This window comes from Macrosteles quadrilineatus, unplaced genomic scaffold, assembly GCF_028750875.1.
Source record: "Macrosteles quadrilineatus isolate MER2022 unplaced genomic scaffold, UCM_ALF_1.0 Scaffold_1__1_contigs__length_201487025, whole genome shotgun sequence".
Taxonomy (NCBI): domain Eukaryota; kingdom Metazoa; phylum Arthropoda; class Insecta; order Hemiptera; family Cicadellidae; genus Macrosteles; species Macrosteles quadrilineatus.
Window position 1 is genome coordinate 17,232,202 of NW_026542594.1, and position 15,625 is coordinate 17,247,826.

General features: G+C 37.8%; 1 protein-coding gene across 2 annotated transcripts in view; it reads left to right on the top strand.

Moving 5' to 3' along the window:
• The window catches only part of LOC129004410 (MICAL-like protein 1), a 259,639-nt gene that overhangs the window by 154,564 nt on the left and 89,450 nt on the right, over positions 1–15,625 (top strand). For both annotated transcript variants that reach the window (XM_054432989.1, XM_054432997.1), the window contains one exon: positions 14,178–14,362. In XM_054432989.1, the coding sequence (XP_054288964.1) occupies positions 14,178–14,362 (185 nt within the window). The remainder of the gene's footprint in view (positions 1–14,177; positions 14,363–15,625) is intronic.

Below are 15,625 nucleotides of genomic sequence, written 5' to 3' on the forward strand. Positions count from 1 at the left end.
TATTGTGTATTGTTTTTGGTAGATGACCTTTTTATCTTCTGATTAAATGTTACTATTCGACATAATTTCTTAGTATATATTATACTCGGTTGTATTATTACGATTGTTATTTACTTGTCTTATGTATGTATAAATATATGTTACGACTCATTTGATTACATTCTTGCCAACCCGTCTCGGCGGCATGGAAACCCATAAGACCCATGTTAAATCGTAGAAATTTCATTATGCTTACTATGGGGAAAATCGATTTTAGCTGCATTTACCACTGGTATTTAATTTACTTTTACTGTAAGTAAAAGGTGTTTATTGGTGCTGATTCCGAGACCAAAGTAACACGTATACAAACTTTACTCGTATTATATAGGAATACAGTTTTACAGTGTAACAAGCAACCGTGAATGTGATTAGTCAAAATACTACATCACTCGGCATTAACAGACCACTGTACAGAAATGTTGTAATGAATTGCCAAAGTGGCCGAATCTTCCACTAGTTGCATAACCAATGTACGACGCTCCATCGGCTCATGTTGCTGTCACCCATGATGAGAGGGAAAGCTAATTTCCATGTTAATCGTCCGGTCACAGTCACATACAGCGTGGAGGGCCGACACAGGTGGTGTGGCCTGTGACGTAGACTTTCCCCGTGTACCGTGGACCAGGAGACCGGAACGACACGCTGCACGCTCAACGCTGCAGTGATGGTCTACATCCACGGCGCGGCGTCCTGATAACTACCGTCCTATTGTGTAATTGATACATCGTGTTTATTAAATGTTGTCTGGAAAACCGAGTAGGTCTATACTCTAGTTAAATACGATATTGTTAAACTAACTAATTAGGATTTCAAAATTGAGTCAGTTTTGGAAAAGTTATCTGCAAGTGGATAAACTGTCTGATTTGTGTTTTCATGAAATTTAAGGCCGGTAAAGTAATAACACTGTCTTAAAAATAGGGAATCGTTGAGGAACTAAAATAATGTTAAGTTGAACTGTATATTATGATAATGATACTGACAATTAGTTTATTTGCACTTTAGCCTTAGTTTATCATAGTCTGTGATACGAAAGCGAGTTTTACAACTAGTTATTTCTTCCAATACAAATCCGACTGTAAATGGCTTAAACCGTACTTCTATCTATTTTCCTTTAACTTTTTCATATCATAACGTTTACCACATATGCTTACACTTGTTCGATATATTTACAAAAGTGTTGAGATGACAGGTGCTCCATATTGGCGCTCGAGGGCGAGTACCCGAGTACGCGCGGTAATCTGCAGGTAACGGAACACCGGGTACAATGGCGTAATGAACCGCCATGGACGTGGAGCAGCGGAACCGTTCCGCCACTAGCTTCCTACAGGTAATGACGATACGGATCTACATAGGTGAATTAGTTGAGACCTCCTTTGTGTCGGCCCTGGCCGGTTGAAGAACTGTTCAAGTTCAAGAAGGAATCGAGGTTCTTTTCAGCTTGTGGTGTATGAGGTGTACTATGACAACTTTTGTGTTGTTTTCGGATATTGGAGTTTATTTTTGGAAGCAGTAATCTTTATTTCATTTTGAGAGATGTATTGGACTTATTTTTTTACCCGGGATTCGGTCACTGTCTCTACCACTATGTCCTCTACTCAGCCACAAATCCACGTTTGAGACTCCAGCGCAAATGCCCTAACGTCCATGGTTAATTGAACCGTCGTTGTTGTTCAGTTGCACTGCTAAGTCTGTAAAACAAATAGAGGTTAGTAATCAGTAATCGATATGTACCTGTTTGAAGAGGCTCGGCTCAGTAGTGATACTCGACCGGGTGTACCCGCGACACACTTGTGTTGTCCGGGTCACAGCAGGAGCGAGTGACAAGATAATACGTCAAGTGGATCCCCCATTTGTCTCGGTAAAGAACCACGGCTTCTACTCCTCACGTCAGATCTCCTCTGTACAGTACTTCAACGCTGTACTGTATGTTGACGACCACATAACCTACATGAACATGGTTCTTTGACAGATGTCAAAGTTATCGCATGCAAGACCACCAAATATCGCGATATCATCAGAATGATAGAAAATTGATAGGGTTTGCTGAATTTTGTTGCAGGGAATCCAGTTTAACCGATTAACCTAAGAGTCCTTATTATTTCTCTCTTTATAGTTGTGCTAGTGAATCGATGAATAGGTATCATCAATATTATATTTCAAATTATTGTTATGGGTTCACATTTAAGTTTGAAACCCGTAGTTTGTGGAAGTTCAACTAACTCGTTTGTTTCTTCCTGAAATCATTAATTAAAAGTTTAAAAAAATTCGATCAAGGAAGTAGAAAGGCCTTTCTTGCTATTCGTTGTCTTACTGGCACCAATGAAATACCGATGCCTGGCAATAGCGACAAAGACTACGGATTATCTTAACAACTACCGGAGAGCTCACGAACAAAGTTTCACTTGCGATTGTGGTTTTATTTATTTCGGATTGCTCCTCAGTCAGTTCAATACTAAGAGCTCTGTAATACACTTATCACTATTACTACTAAACTAGTATTCTCTCTCTGACGTCATCAAGGAATCCAGTGTTAAACATAATAAAATAGACGAATAACATGACAATTTGTCAACAATCGCAGATTTTTCAATAGCAAGAGCATTGAGCAAGGAACCTCTACTTTAAAACAGTAAAAGTTTGTACTGTATCTGAAAAGATTCTTCTTCCCATACTAAAGCCAAGTGTAATGTGTTCCTGTACCACGAGAGTGTAGAAGGCTTGATCCAAGTTCTCAACTGTTGCCTTGACATCTCCTGGACCACTGACCACTGGTCGTGAGGTTCGCCCACCACTCTGCATAAGTGGGACACCCGTAACATTCGTGAAGGGTCACTTAAAGGTAATTGAATTATCTTGGTATATGAGAAAGCCTTGAATTGGTCTGCCTGACGAGTTTCTACAGATATTTGATTTTACTGTGTCGATAACAAAAATACCTTGTACCTATAAAAATACCTTGTTTCTTTGTATAATTCTACGTTCATGTATACAAAGTATTCCAAAAAATACCAGGTAGCAAATTTTGCAGTAGCAATTGCGTTTTATTGGGCATTTATTTGTAATCTAGAGTGACCTGGTAATTTCAAGAAGCCTTATCAAGAATTGAATACATCAGTGTTATGTTTATCACTAATCGTAATCCCTATTTCTTAGATGTAACCTCTCAGTGGATTTCTTAAAAAAGATAATGCATTTCTTCGCAGTCAATAAATTATTCGATTTGTGACCCATTTTAAACTAGTGAAGTGGTCCACAGACTTACTATATCTGAAGATACAGTATAATCAAAAGATTTGTTTCCACATGTTCACTATTTTACCAAGATTCCGTTCGGGGTTGACCAAGGCCCATTCAAACCTTTATCAATCAACTGTTCCTTAAAGTTCCTTATAGATTACTAGCAAAGTACCCGTCCTTCGTACGGGGTTGGCGTATAAGTATAAAATGATTATTGCAGTTATACTCGTATTTTGTGTTTGCAATGGGGGAGGACACGGTTTGAGAAAATTTTGTTCTTTTAATTTATGGTATGCTATAGTACAACGCATCTACAATAGCCATAATAATGTTCTACCACTGCATATAAACAACAGAAAAAAGTAAATTACCATATCTTCGCACAATATCACAATTTATTTATAAATCAAAAACATAAGCATAACTCTAAACAATCCTATTTTGTCAGTTCCCATTGTGTATAACAAAAAAATAGTTAATGTGTGATTGAACTTCAAACAAACAAACACACCCACACACACACACGCACGCGCACACACAAACTTTCACATTTATAATATTAGCAAGATTGGATCTTGTCAGTTTATGTTCCATTTTGATTACCATTGTACTCTGAATGTAGTCCTTAGTTGTTTTGTAATTTATTATTTCTGTTTTTGAATTCTACCAATCTACATTCTACTAATATTTGAACATCCCTTTTTTTATCAAAATTTGTCCAGAAATTATCTTTTTTATTTTCTCTCCCCTCCCCCCTTTACACAGCATACCTTGTTCTTGCCCATTCATTACAATTAGCTCGTTAGGTTTCAACACAAGATCCGCTTGCTCTTCTAACGTCATTCTATTACAGTATATAGTCTAAAGTTCCAAGTGATGCCTGCAGCAGGTTGGTGGATGGGATGTTTAGAGGTGGTTGCTCCACTGACCTTGACTGGCGAGACCATCATTTACCTGTATAGTTATCTCACACGCCGCCGCCGCCACCCGCCTCTCCTTCTGGTGGGTCTTTCTTTGTCTTGGCGGCTGATGCTTATCATCCCCTTTAGCTCCTCAGGCTCGTTTCCTCTGTTGATTTACTTGCCAGTGAGTAAAACCGTCGGGGTTCTGCACCTGTGTGGCCGATCACTCGAGTTTCTTTTATTTTCTTGTTATTTAGGCGTATAATGTTGGATTCTCTTTTCACGTGATGATTGGGCGTTTTTAAAACCCTTCAGAGAATTCCAAGGCCTTTTTTAAACACAAAGATTCCTCGCGCGAATGATCAATTTAGGTTGTGAAGGTTTGTAGTTTGTCCATTGAAAGTTGCACTAATGATAATATAGGCTCAGGTGCTCTCCTCAATAACATTTCTTGTTTCATTCGTTATTGCTACCTGATTTAATATAGCATTACCGTTGATTTAAATGTACGCTACGAACTATTATATCGAATCCATTCTTTGTACGAATTAACAGATAATGTGCTTATTTTTAATGAAAATTCCTCACGTAAGTTATCATCGTCCACTAATTTTACTTAAATTTAGAGACGTATGGCACAACTGGCCCGTATCGATCAGCTCTGTAGATGTTGAAACTTAATACAAATACAAATTTTGTGTTTTGCAAAGGCTTGCTACCCAGAAAGCATCTTCAACCCAACTAGAGAACCCTGATTATCTCTAGTCTATACTTTTTCGCCGTGCATGATCGGTACGGATGGATGGTGATGCTAATATCTGCGCTGGTCTTGTTGAAGACACATGTGCGACGTTGTCGTGTTGCTGACGATCCGGCAACGCCGCCGCTCGGCCACCCAGTTCTGAGTCACTACGGCCTTGCAGCCTCTTTCACGTTTTTCACAGCTTTTTACCCGTCTTTAAAACCGGTTCCGATTGAAATAACGTGATCAATATTTGGGTCTGTGACCCCTCCTGCAGCGCCGCCGCACAATCATTAGAGGCTGCACTCCACCTCTATTATGGTTCATCGTTCCGACTCGACGGCCGTCTCTTTTGTTTCGGTCCTCTTATTTCAAACTAGATCAAGAAGGTTACTGTACATCAAAAGTAAGATAAATACTGAAGGCTTCAAGCAGCTTTTGTTTTTAAATGCAGTTTTTGGCATTGAATCTAGGCCTACGCAAGTTTTATTTTGTCTTTTAGTAAACAATGCTTTGAGGATTGTGCCCTTACTGATTTTTATCTCTCCACAAAAGTATGGAATGGTCTGTTTTGTAAGAGACATAATATGCGTAGAGCCCATTTAAGTACACAATACTATTGTAGAATTGTTTTTCTTCATTGGTGATGTTTTGCCAGTCGTGGTGGGCAAGAGAACTCACCTGTATTCCAATAGAATAGCTGTCGCCTGATCTTTCTCCACAGACGGATATTGAGTATTGGAATCATTTTGGATTGACGTGTGTTGTGGAGGAAACGTATTACAGTATACAGAGGTCATATATTGTAAGGCGGGATAAACCGGAATGAGTTCGCGAACCAGCATGATCGGACCATGGGAACGTGATTTTACGGGGGTTTTATGGGGTAAAAATTAGTTTTTCTCATTTTTGACCCTCAAAACACAAAATTTTCCAATCTATCTCTAGACCTTTTTAAAGAGCGTAAAAAACAAATAATTTAGTACTGTATATAAAAGTGTTTCTGTACGGTTATTGGCAACGGAGAAAATACAAAAAATTGTAAATTTAAAATTCTCATGTTATTTTAGGTAGAATATTGTAAAATGTTGTCGTTTCCTTGTTTATGGATATATTTTGATCAAACTTAGCAAATTTATTTATTTTATACTAAACTATTAATATTTTACCGAACAACACACTTTATTAGTTTCCTTGTAGCAGCAAACCTAGGTACTCGTTAAAACTAATGTTATTTAAAAAGATTGAATTAAAAATCAATTCAGACTAATGGAAATTCGCTTAGTCGGCAGGTTTGCTGCGGCGGTGGTGGACAACTTGCGTAGGCCTAAAGGTGCATTGTCCCTGAAGCGACTCTTGCGATAGTAGCTGAGCGACAGTAGCTCAGCGATAGTAGCTTAGCGATAGTAGCTAACCATGTCATTGTCCCAGAAGTGATTGTTCTAGAGCGATTCTGTATATTAGTTTGCTGACTTTCGAGTGAATTGGTGCTACTGTATAAGTGCCATGACACCAGCTAATTTTAAAACTTTTTATTAGCTCACTTTCTTGTCCGGTACAAACTTTGCAATCAATAACTTACTTCCCAACGAGCTAGAGAATTGAAACTTTAAAAATAGCTCACAAATGGATGAGAATGCAATATTATATCATTTAATTTTCATATTTCCCTTGGGCTAAGCCCCATGGGCTTCCAAATTTTTCATGTTTAAATTTTGGAAGAATGTAGGCCTAAATATATCAATTGAAGTCAGCTGTAAATACTAAAATTTGACAGTTCGAATTGCAGTTCGAGGTACAGGTTCTGCTCCCGAGAGATTCTAAATATTAAATAAGCGGATCAAAGTAAAGATAAAACATATGATTACAGATAATAAGTATTTGGTTATGTATTAACAGGCCATGTAAAATAGATTTCACATATTTACACATTAAAGACTAAAAAGTATAAAATAATTATAAATAAAAATAATTTTAAGAAATACCACGTTTTTAAACGCACTAAAGAGTAAAAAAAATTTATAAATATGTGGAGAAAATAAATTACTTGTAAGATTTAAAAGAAAAAACGTGGCGCGCATGCAATGGATAATAATAGCATAGACTTCATCTATGATAATAGTTTAATAGGTGAAGATAATTGTAAAATTAGTATGGGCCCCACGTTTTTCTTTAAATCTTCAAGTATTTATTCAATACATATTCTGTACTTTATAGTGCGTTTAAAAAGTTGCATTTTAAAAAGTTTTGTTTATATTTATAATTTATAATAGTAGTGATTTAATATTATGTACATATCTCATATCTTCTTCAGGGGTAAAAAGCAGTTGTGTATTCTTTGAAGACATTACGACCAAAACCCGTCCACACCTACAAATCGCTCAGCGACTGCGACTCTGACTCCCCTCAGAGCAGACCCGCTACAGTCGCTGTGTTCAGCCGCTAGCCGCTCCAGTCGCAGTCGCGTCAATGACAATGGTCCCATTTGAAACAACGCTAACCAGTGCTCAGCTACTATCGCTGAGCTACTATCGCTCAACTACTATCGCAAGAGTCGCTTCAGGGACAATGCACCTATAGGCCTGACCAATTAGCTACTCTACAGCCACATTATAGTTTCTGAGACTACATGCACAAACCAACACCAACCCTAATTTACATACGATGGCGCCTTTCACAGCTAGTTGGCCTAAACATAAAAGCTGCCGTTCGCGCGATGTTTTGTCACGGCCCACTGGAGGAGGCTGAGGTCGCAGGGTCAACCTATGACCTGGGTCAAGGTCGAGATCACTTTCAGTCAGATGCTGTCTCCTCCGCTGCCGCTGTCTGGACTGGACCATTTCGTGTCCTCGCCTTTTAATCAAATTCACTACATTTTTTAGATTACATTTTCTTAAGTAATCCTACGAGTTGTTTGTAAATTAATTGTCTCCAATGCCTACTGGTTTAGGGAAGTTATTATACATCGATGGTTTAGAAATATAGAAACTTGTACTCTCTGAGATAACAGTTTTTCTGGCTTTTCGTGTACGCTTTAAAGCTGCTGTTGACGAAATGTTTTATTTCTCCTGAAATTGTTGACATTTTTACCTACATATCGCCCTAAAAACGGACCGGAGGTGTTTGAGCACAGTTCTAGACGATTAAAATGGCTTTGGAAAGTCACCAAACGGCTTTAATAATTCCCAATTTTCCTAAAGATCCCAGATCCCCCTCCTATCTTCTGGGGGGTTCCTACCCCCCCCCCCCCCCTCTCGAACCCCCTGGTAGTCACCCTCCATGACAAGATCCTAGAATCGTCACTTCTGTTTGGTGGTTTGGTTTGGCCTGAATTCACTCACAGAATGAACTCTGATGTTTGTTAAAATTGTTGATTCAAAGAGTTTTGACGGGATGAACTTACTTCTTGTTTATTCCGTTTTTGATGGCGATTTCCATGTATCAGTTGTTTAAACTATTTCTATGCCAAAATGACACAACTTAATACCTTTTTGTACAAAGCAGGTTTTAATTTTCCCCCATTCAATGAATAAAAAAAGCTTTGTACATTTTGGAACTTGGACAAATTTACACCTTCGGCCCTTCATCTACGACGAGCATTGCAATACTGCATGGTATGGATGGAACCGCCCAGAATATAGGAAGGAAGGTCTGTGAACCCGACAAGCACATTGTTATCACTACTTCCTGGGAATTATCTTGGTTGTTGAACTGTTGTTCTCACCATCAACCGAAATCATACCTATGGGACCCTGCGTGTCATAAGCACTCAGTAGCCTACATTATAAACTCTTAAGACATCGACAGGGTAATAATTAAATACACATTTTGAATCTTTACAAAATTTTGTTTTTTACATATTTACAATTACAACATAAAATGTCCAATTTCGTTAAAAACATAGTGTAGAGCTTAAAAAAATACACAAATAAGTCGTATTTTAAAGCATTATTATAGGATTAAAGGATATAGAGGAAACTCCAAATATACATTTAAAATCCAATCTTATTACTATAGGGAAAAGTAAAACTATTGTAGTTTGCTTGGATTGTTGCTTGTTTATGTTAATAACATTTGGTACTATTAACATACAAAAAATAATATTAAAAAAACACTTTTTCCTTCCCAGTAGCAGCACACTCGTTAAAATGAATGTAATTTTTAAAGGTAATAAATATGACAAGTTTGCGGAAACATTTTAGTAATAATCCAATGAGACAAAATGGAATTTCACTTAGTCTGCAGGTTTGCTGTGGGGAGGGGGGTATTTAGAATTGTTTCTTGGATTACTGGGTGATTTAGCTTAGTGATATGAGTTTAGGAAAGATGGGGACAAGGAAAGTTAGGGACACGGAAAGTTAGGGCCAAATAGGGGTTCGACCGGGGGGAGGGAGAGATTAGCTGAACTAGGCTCTGAAACGACTCTTTTAGAACGAATCGTTCTCCTGTTTCAATTCACAGAGAGCTACAGTAACGGGATTGACTTCAAAATTATAATTTGAATATTTCCAAACAGTAAACCTTTAAAAAATAAGAAGTATTTTAAGTAGCCTAAAATGCGATGATACTGTGTATTAGGAGGGAACTCTTAAACAACAAAATAATCGTTTCAAATGTTATTTTATTTGTTTAAGCACATAATGCGTTAGAATAGCGATAATTAGTTTGATTTTTTTTGCAATTTTGAGGATGAAGCAACCCGGCATAATCCTGTCACTATCTAGTTCCCACGAAATCTATCTACTGACTATATCACTGATAGACAGTAAATCACATAGTAAATAGAATACGGAATACCTGGAGACAACAACTGATTTGTCAGTTTGTAGTTATTTTAATAATCACCTTAATATATTAACGGATGTCTCGTAATTCTTGCGTACACGTACAAAACTGTCTACGGTCATATTCACAAACAGTAAATTGTAAAATACATATAACTATGCCAAAGAAGCTGTAACGTTTATGGTGTTATAAGTCATAGGCGACGAGCATATACATAAAAGTGTAGCAAATACTCCGTAGCAGCAAACCTAAGTACTTACTAAAATTAATGTTAATTAAATAGGAAATAAATCTGACAATTTTTATGGAATATTTTAGTAGAACTCAAGCCGGGTAAATGGAAATAGCTTAGTTTGCAGGTTTGCTGCGGCGGGGGTATTTTAATTTAGTTTCGCGCCTCCCGGCACTACCGGATCGCACAGCGAAAGACATACGGTAAGAAGATTATTCCTATTCTTGGCGTTATAACTATATGCCTACATACTTTTGCCTTATCCAAAATCATACCTTGCATGTTAGGCTGCCAACTAACAGAATTCGTTGTTACTCATGGTTTTGGCATAAACAATGTTTTAAATGTAGGCCTACTGTTCGATGTTTTTTTAATTGTTGCTGGTTAAATTAATTTGATAGTTTCATCCTGAGATCATTAGTTCACCTTATTTAGATTAACAAGTTATTGTTAATTTGACCAAAAATTGATCAAAATGACTTAGTACTATTGATTCACTCTCATTCGTATTCCTTTGACACTACTAAGAGTTATTCTTGCCCGCGAATCTATGACATGAGTTAGTTATGTACCGATTGTACTGGTACTTTGAACCATACATACATTTTTTTTTTAAACCTGTACCAATAACGAACGTGTAAAATTTGTCACTAAATTAATTGTCCTGGAAGTGATTCCAAAACACGTCACTGATTGTAAATAACTTATAACTTAAGATACAAGTGCAAGTTTGTAGGAAGAACACGTTTCTAAACAGATCGGCATTTGTTTTCAGACGAAATATTATATCGTCACATTATTGGTATTTGGTTAGTGACGTTTGCAGTAAAGAATTAAAGAAAACGTGTCCAATATCATACAAATCAGTGTTTGGATAATTTTTTATATAAATATTTCAATCAGTATATACTGACGACGAAGGAATAAATTAGGCCTAAATTACTACCACTTTTAAGAATTCACAAAAAAAATAGTTTTATCAACAGCTGATCCTCAGAGTTCCTCTTTTGCGATTGCCACGTAAAACCAAAACAATATTTAGGTTGGAAATTGGAGGTCAATCACACTCTCGCAACTACACAAAAGTTGACCCGAGTGACCTGACACCCCAATAACTGGCCTGTTTGAAAGGAAAATCTAAGAAATTGCAAATGTAGTCGATTCGGAGAAACGTGCGAGGGGATTAACGGGACATCGCTGTATTCTGTTCACTCATATTTCCTTTACCTTTCCAAGTACTGAATGTTTATGGGTTTGCTTAGATTAAACAAAAGGTGGAATACTTTGTACCAGATGCCTACGACTACATTTTACAACAAGTATTTCTTTAATCTTTCTCAGTAATAGCTAGTCACGGGTTGTTCCTGAATTATATTGTATTATTGTTCTAATACAAACGAGAGAAATTCGTCTATGTTCACGGTCGTATAACATAAATTGGAGGCTATAACATCCTCACGAAGTTGAAGCTACTGTTTTAGAAATATTCAAGTGTATTTTTTATTTAAAAAATGTATGCTTGAATAATCATTTACAATTCGAGTTTACTCCGTGATTAATAAAATAACCCTACAAAAACACTTCAATGTACTAAATCTGTTGTCCCTAAGCTCTACAAAAGTAACCATTTAAACAAGGTGAAAAATGTAAGGGGAGATAGAACTAGATATAAATACAAGTCGTAGTTACAACTAGACCTAGGTACAATAACAATAGAGAACGAGTCGATTTAAAGAGTCGTTCTCAGAGCTTAGTCAGCCTCCGTTTGCCTCCCCCTCGGCTCAAAACCCGATTTGTCCCCAAGTTTCCGTGTCCCTAAGTTTCCTCGTCCCCATCTTTCCGGACACCAGTGAGATCGCTTAGTGCAATGCTTGCACTTTGTTATCGCTTTTAACTAACTTATTGCACCTGTGACCAATCGTAATAACCCTAGATAAACAGCAAGAGCAAGGTAGCCTACACGATGGTCAGAACCTATTTACTGATACATGTATCTATGTAATCTATAGATCGTCAATTACACTTTGTTGTTGAGTGTTCAGTATCGAAGACAGTCGATCATGTCTGCTACTAGATATCATACCACAGAATCACCGTTGGTTTCGTGACAAAACATTTGATAGGCCAAGTTTGTGCCGTAAGGATATTATATTGTAATATCGCATCCTCTTGCCATCTAGAGCCTTACACAGTCTTGTAGGAACAGCAGCGGACTCCTTGCCTCAACAGCCGTTTCGCCTCAGGCTAGTGTCAGAGGCCTATTGTTTTAGGCATTTATACGGACAATGGCGTGACGAAACCCAACCTAACCTCTGTGTAGAAAGCACCGCGCGCCGTGTAGAGTGAACACTGTGAGTGTCGAAACACAGGGGCGTTAGAGGTCATGGGTCAGGGTGCGAGAACGTTACGAAACTGAATTTGGCTCTTTTATGCATGTCAGGATTTGTGGTTTTCAAATACTGTACTTATCATAATACAGGCACCAGTCAATTCAGCTCCTCGTACCTGGTGAAAAAAGTTTTCCTCTTCAATACGGGGGTTTAAAATACTGAAAACGAACGAGATGTCCTTAATTTGCCACCCAGGTTATACTTTCAATTTAATTATGAGATCCTGTGATGAAAAGTGTGATTAACATTTGATATGGGCGACTCCCATCCTAGGCGTTGCACACGTTAACGTTTTTTTTTTTTTTTTTTTTTACACAAAATTGTATGTACTAAAAAAACTATAGCTTTTTTAAACTTGTTAACAACTAATAAACCTTAAAAAATCAAATCATTATTATTATTAATTTCAATGAGTCTAAATCCTTCACTAAAAAGAATAAAGCCATAAAACGAAATATGAGAGGGATAGTTATACTGAGTTGCATGCCAGAGTGAGGCAGACCAAGGGTGAACCAGTCAACCGCACTAATAGGCAGAACCAGGGGTGAACCAGTCAACCACACTAATAGGCAGAACCAGGGGTGAACCAGTCAACCGCACTAATAGGCAGACCAAGGGTGAACCAGTCAACCACACTAATAGGCAGAACCAGGGGTGAACCAGTCAACCGCACTAATAGGCAGAACCAGGGGTGAACCAGTCAACCGCACTAATAGGCAGAACCAGGTGTGAACCAGTCAACCGCACTAATAGGCAGAACCAGGGGTGAACCAGTCAACCGCACTAATAGGCAGAACCAGGGGTGAACCAGTCAACCGCACTAATAGGCAGAACCAGGGGTGAACCAGTCAACCGCACTAATAGGCAGAACCAGGGGTGAACCAGTCAACCGCACTAATAGGCAGAACCAGGGGTGAACCAGTCAACCGCACTAATAGGCAGAACCAGGGGTGAACCAGTCAACCGCACTAATAGGCAGAACCAGGGGTGAACCAGTCAACCACACTAATAGGCAGAACCAGGGGTGAACCAGTCAACCACACTAATAGGCAGAACCAGGGGTGAACCAGTCAACCACACTAATAGGCAGAACCAGGGGTGAACCAGTCAATCACACTAATAGGCAGAACCAGGGGTGAACCAGTCAACCGCACTAATAGGCAGAACCAGGGGTGAACCAGTCAACCACACTAATAGGCAGAACCAGGGGTGAACCAGTCAACCGCACTAATAGGCAGAACCAGGGGTGCACCCCTGGTTCTGCCTCACTCTGGCATGCAACTTAGTATAGTAGCTGTTTATTTTGGAACAACGAAAGCGAAACAAAACAACAGTAGATACAGAGAGTGGTTCTGGACCATATAACTGGCCCTAGAGCTCTAAATTGATCAGGAAGTAAACATCAGGTCCGCAGTTTAAAATGTTTATGTTGATGTTATTGCTGTTGGTACAAAGTTGCAACCCAACACCTGCTATACTCGGGGCGCACTACTCCTAATGGATTTGGCTGTTTGTGGAGATAGATTATTAGTACAGAAAAAGTTATTTTTGCCAAAGATCAGTTTTTTCTTCAGGTTGTTCCCAAATGGCCATTGGTAATGAATGTGTAGGATTTGAACCTGACCTGTTGTAGGCCTACTCAAGTCTGGTGTTCTAAACCAACTGCGCCCCAGTCGCTATACCATAGCATTACCATAGGGGGCAAATGTACCTAATTAGACTATGCAGTATCTAATGTCACAGATAAATTAATTTACTTATAGTTTTGTTGGATAGATCTCGTTCTTTGTGTACTCGTACTGAAATACTAGCTGTAATTCTTTACTTATGTGTTTCTATTCTGCCCACAGTGATTTCTCGAGTCTGAAGAAGAACAACATCTTTGTCAACAATGAGTTGGCCTTTCGCACAGCTGAGCGCCATCTGGGCATCCCTGCACTGCTGGATGCTGAAGACATGGTTGAGTATGAGGTACCTGACAGACTGTCCATCCTCACCTATCTGTCACAGTTCTACCAGACATTCGCCTCCCATCGTAAGTGACCAAAGACAATAGGTTGGATCTAATTAGGTTGGGGTGTCAGTTTAATGTTACTGTCTAAAACATGTAGAAATTTGTCAACTCAGCCGTTGTGTCATTCTTTCTTCTTAGTATAAATTCTTACATTTTTTTAAAATTTGTCTCTATTTTTCCAATCCATCCAAATACAGGAAATCAAGAAGCTGAGTGACTCTTAAACAATGATTCTGTTTTCAAATGTAATTCAGAAATCTACATTCAATCTTTATTATAAAACTTTGTGTACATAATACAGGGTAATCGAAAAAGGTGTCTGTGATTTCAAAGCTTAATAAAAAAAGGCCATATAAATAGTAAAATATTCAGAGATGGATTAAAATATACAGAAACTCATAGATTCTTTTTACATACCTGGATGTTACATATTCTTAATGTAACCCCATAAAAAGGTCCAACGGCGTTAAATCCGGACTTCTAGGTGGCCACAAAACGGCGCCATTCCTCCCAATCCAACGGCCAGGGAATCTCATGTTCAGAGCATCGCGAACTATATTGCTTGAATATACATAAGTTAAGTTAACTTCCCTGGCCGTTGGATTGGGAGGAATGGCCCCGTTTTGTGGCCACCTAGAAGTCCGAATTTAACGCCGTTGGACTTTTTTTATGGGGTTACCTTAAGAATATATGTAACACTAGGGTATGTAACAAAGATTTATGAGTTTCTGCATGTTTTAATGCATCTCTGAATATTTTACTATACAATTTTCAGTTATAAAATTCCCTTTCATATTATCAGGAAACATTTTGAAGATTGTCTTAGCATTCCGTTTTACTTTTTTATATTGATTTTGCTTCCTGGTAAGATAGCCCAGTCAAATTAGCTTTAAAATTCGTAAAGAAAAACAAAAAATTGTATAGTTTTGCAAATTGGCTTAAAATGTCAGTTAAGGCTTCTACTTTATCATACTAAAAGTCCCCTAACGTGAGACTTGAGCTTTCACCGCCATCTTGGATTTTAGGTACAATTTTCTGGTTTTTCTAAATTTTCTTATAAAGTATTAATATTTTATATACCACATGCAATTACAAACTTAAAGTACACAAAATTTACTTCAAAAATTGTATTTACAGTTTTCTTGTAACTCCAATCGTTTCAGAGAAATATGAACTTAAATATGTAATTTTATTAATTTTTAGGTACAATTTTTTTGTTTTTCTTAATTATCTTAAAAACTATTAATATTTTACATAGCATATATAATTGCAAAGTTGAAGTTC